Source organism: Glossina fuscipes, unplaced genomic scaffold, assembly GCF_014805625.2.
Source record: "Glossina fuscipes isolate IAEA_lab_2018 unplaced genomic scaffold, Yale_Gfus_2 1, whole genome shotgun sequence".
NCBI classification, from domain to species: domain Eukaryota; kingdom Metazoa; phylum Arthropoda; class Insecta; order Diptera; family Glossinidae; genus Glossina; species Glossina fuscipes.
The window spans coordinates 43,108,195-43,112,717 of NW_023998415.1; the positions used below are offsets into that span (position 1 = coordinate 43,108,195).

At 33.1% G+C, this 4,523-nt stretch overlaps 1 protein-coding gene across 1 annotated transcript; it reads left to right on the forward strand.

The window, feature by feature from the left end:
• The first annotated feature begins 1,018 nt into the window (after positions 1-1,018).
• LOC119644959 (glutamate transporter polyphemus-like) lies at positions 1,019-3,394 on the forward strand. The gene is made up of 5 exons (XM_038044702.1): positions 1,019-1,077; positions 1,148-1,298; positions 2,068-2,246; positions 2,906-3,078; positions 3,144-3,394. Exons 1-5 carry the CDS (start codon positions 1,019-1,021, stop codon positions 3,392-3,394), a joined length of 813 nt encoding a protein of 270 aa, XP_037900630.1.
• The last annotated feature ends 1,129 nt before the right edge of the window (positions 3,395-4,523 follow it).

Below are 4,523 nucleotides of genomic sequence, written 5' to 3' on the forward strand. Positions count from 1 at the left end.
GTTCATCAGCATATGACGGGTAGCTATTACTAAAATCGTAATTATCATTAACAAAATTACGTTGAAAGTAATCGGCAAAGAGTTTCGAAATTTCCCGATAATCGGCGCTGTCGCTATGACATCGATTAAGAAAATATGAGAGGAGACCTTTCGCTTGGGAACTCCTAACATATTTATGAACGTATTCTTGCTAGTATGGTGTAAAGACTTTATCCTTTATGCATATCTGCAGTGCAACTTTAGTAATTACGGTAATTAAATCTTTACCTAGCAGTAGGTTAAGTAGTTGAAATAATCATATATACAGTTTCACTTTTCATATATTTTTGAAAAAGTTGATTGTCTTAAGTGCTCTGTTGAACCGAGAGAGTTATCTAATCGGAACTGCAGCTAAAGGTTAACTAAAATGCACATGACTATGGCCTTTCCATGTCCACGGCTGTGAAATTAAGCTTAACGTTTGGTTACCGAGTTTTAAGAAATGAAATATTAGTTTGCCTAAAGGCATATAATGAATTTGAATGAATGAGGCTTAACATGTTCGCGTAATTCACGAGCTATGACGTGGGTAAGGAAAGGAGTGGCGAAGTGCAAAATAAAGCGGACCCTCAGATAAACTGAAATCTGAAGATCTGAAGATTAACAATTGTTCCGCGGAAATTGCAATTAGAAGCTTGATCATATTAACGCTTAAGGCTTAAAGTCAAATTTTTCACCCATTATATAATAGGGGCCATCTAACGTAAATTACCGCTACAACATCGAGCGACATGCGTTAAGTTGAAATTGAAAGGTCGATTACTTGCATTTTTAAGAACTTTGACATTTGATTTCGATCCGATTCATTTGACATTGAATTTATAACCTTCGAAACACCCATTCTTAGGTAGCAATAGTTTATAAACAGAATGAAATAAAGAATTAATTATACATAAGGAAATTAGTAAATTTCCATTAAAAAAAAAAAGAAAAAAAAAAAAACAAAACAGAAAGAAATTTTTTTTCTTTTTTTTTATTTATGGATGGTCGAAATTATGATGCGTATGAACATCGTGACAATGGAATTGACAAATTAAGGTACATCCCTCAAATCGTTAAGGTTGAATTTTAGTAATTGCTCAAATTTTTCAACGAAACGCAATCGCAGCTATGTTACCGCATTAATGCATTTAATGAAATTTATATGGAGCACCGGTATGCTAATAGTTCCGTATGCTTTTCAAAACATTGGCTGGTTAATGGCTTTAGGCATCTTAATCGTTATTATTGCATTGACAACAATTGGTCTTCACGTAATGGTGAGTAAGTGTAATATTTCAAATTCAATTTCGATTATTTCTTATTTATACTTGAAGTTTTTAGTTTAATTCCATGCACGCGTTATGTTGCCGCCATAGAGTACCATATTTAAATATACATGCCGCCTTGCATCAATCAATAAATGAGGGACCTTTACGATTGCGAAGTTTTCGTAAATATTCTAGGTACCCTCTCTCGTATTCGTATATCGTTACGGCAAATGAGATAATAAACATTAACTAATTTAATTATGTTAGAGCGATTTTGGATTTGAATTTAGTAATTTATTATCTCGGGCTCTCGGCTGCGTATGTGATGTTCATAGCTGAAGTAATTAAACAATTTATCGACCATTATTATTATCGAATTGATCTATGGATTTATATATATTTGATGGCCGGCCTATTATTGATTGTGCAATTGTTGCAAAATTTCAAATCTATGGTACGCTGGATTATGATTCCAATAGCATTGTCACATCTCGGTTCGTATAATAAATATATATATGAAAAAGTTTTTTTTCATCAATTTCAAGAACTTTATGTATATTATTGCATATACATTTTCTATTCAGCATTAGTCGTGATGATACTATTAATATGCGTGAATGTATCAAATATTAATGATAAATATTTCGTAAACGATTTAATAAAATATCCAAAATTTATGGGTATTATATTGTTCACTTGCTGTCCGGTCGGTGTGGTGAGTTTGATTTTGTTTTGCGTTGTTAGCGATTGCTTTACATTTTTCCATTTTCATTTGCAGTTTTTAAATGTCGAAGAAGATATGAAAGAACCGCTAGATTTTGTGAAAACCTTTGGTGTCTTAAATGCATTCATGTTAGCAACGTTCCTATTAGCTGCAATATTGGGTTTAACGGGCTACTGGTTTTATGGCGAAGAAACAGCAGCCAATTTCATTCTAAATATTCCCATTTCGCAAAGGTAAAGAAAGAGATAAAAAACTTTCTCTATCTCTATATCTCTATCTCTATCTCTCTCTATCTATCTATTTATCTATCTATCTATCTATCTATCTATCTAAACCTCTCTCTATCTATCTATATATCTATCTATCTATCTATCTATCTCTATCTCTCTCTCTCTCTCTCTCTCTCTCTCTCTATCTGTCTATCTATCTATCTATCTCTTTATTTCTATCTCTATCTCTACCTCTCTCTATCTATCTACATATCTATCTATCTATCTCTATCTCTCTCTCTCTCTCTCTCTCTCTCTCTCTCTCTATCTCTATCTCTATCTCTATCTCTATCTCTATCTCTCTCTCTTTCTCTCTCTCTCTCTCTCTCTCTCTCTCTCTCTCTCTCTCTCTCTCTCTTTATCTATCTATTTCTCTATTTCTATCTCTATCTCTACCTCTCTCTATCTATCTATCTATCTATCTATCTATCTATCTATCTTTATCTCTCTATCTATCTATCTATCTATCTATCTATCTATCTATCTATCTATCTATCTTTATCTCTCTATCTATCTATCTATCTATCTATCTATCTATCTATCTCTCTCTCACTCTTTCTCCTTTTTTCTCTCTGGCTTAACCATGACTTCTCCTATCTATTTAACTACACTGGTGACTTCAGCTACGGCCAGTTTGCTAAAATTATATGCATGTCAGCATTCTATTTCTCTTATCCCATGCATTGCTATGTGCTCGTCGATATTGTTTGGAATACATATTGTATGCACAAATGCCAATCAATTCATCGGCCCTTATTTGATATATTAGCTCGTGTAGCTGTCACATTTCTTAGCGGTATGCAATAATATATCATGATATTTCCGATGATTAAATTATATTTTTATTTTATTTCTCTATAGCTAATGTTGCAGCTCTTTTGCGCTACTTAGATATAATAGCAGCGTTGACGGGTTGTTTGCCACTGAATTTTTTAGTGTTAATCTTACCGGCAGTTATGGATTTATGCGTTTTGTATGAAAGCGGTTACGGCCGCTATAAACTCTCTCTGATACGTGATATTTGTCTTATAAGTTTTGGCATTTTATTGTCTTTAGTAGGCGTAAGCACAATTTCGTATGAAATCGTTAAAATTCCACATTTTGTTACATAAGACAAAAAAAATAAAAAAAAACCAACGGACATTAAACCATGATTAACTCGTTAACTAGTCGTTCAGAAGTGAATACGTGGAAGGTCATTTATTTGATACCCATATCGCTGTTATTATTAAGAAAAAAATTAATCGCGTTGTCTACCAGACTCATTTTAAAATTAACTCATTTTTAGGCAGATAATATACTTTGATTCGACGAGTCTTAAACATTCCGCGTTGTTTGCCTTATGATAAGTGAGTATAAAACCTCAAAAAAGAGGAAAAATGGATAGTTTAAGTTAAATGTAACTTTGGATGGGCATGGTCGATTTTTTCCAATTTTTCCACATAAAGAGTAGAGTGTTTCATAAAGTAATTATGGGAAATTTTCACATTCTACGTTAAACAATTTGCCAATAACTACCGAAAATCCCCAAACCGTTAACACTAAAAGTACCGACATTTCATCCTAGCATGAGCGGTCAAATGACCGCTTCAAAAAAACGTGTGTATCTTAATAAAGTAGATAATAAACAAAATATTGTTCTGATGCTACAATAAAAACTCGTTACCCGCTTTTCGATGTATGTATATTTTACGAAAAGTCAATAAGCTACATGATGATACAATAATGTTTTATGGGAGAAATTTAAAAAAACGAAAGTTTAAAAACGGTCATTGGACCGCGCGTGGTACGTTTAGTGTTAAGAAGCACAGAGTTGTGTTCAATTTACGTTCTACTGCGAGCTTCTCCTCAGACAAATTTCGCCCATTATCGATCTCAACTTGCGCGCAAAAACGTCCAATGCAGAGGGCCAACAAAACGTTTCACACAGACGGACAGACATGGCTAAATCAACTCGGAATTTCACGCTCATCATCAAGAATATATATATATATATATACTGGATGGGGTCTCTGAAGTTTCCTTTTTTTGAATGTTACATACATTATGGAAAAAAAAAACAAAAAACAAAACTTGGCATCATTGCAGTGGTGGATGTAAAAATCAATGTTGGAAGTATTCATCGCCCACGTTTATTACAGATTTTGCATCCTATGAAGTCATTACTTTAACAAAAAATAAATAGTAAATAACGAAATGCTGTCTTCAAGTAGACGTCTACTGCAACAAAATACAGAAAAA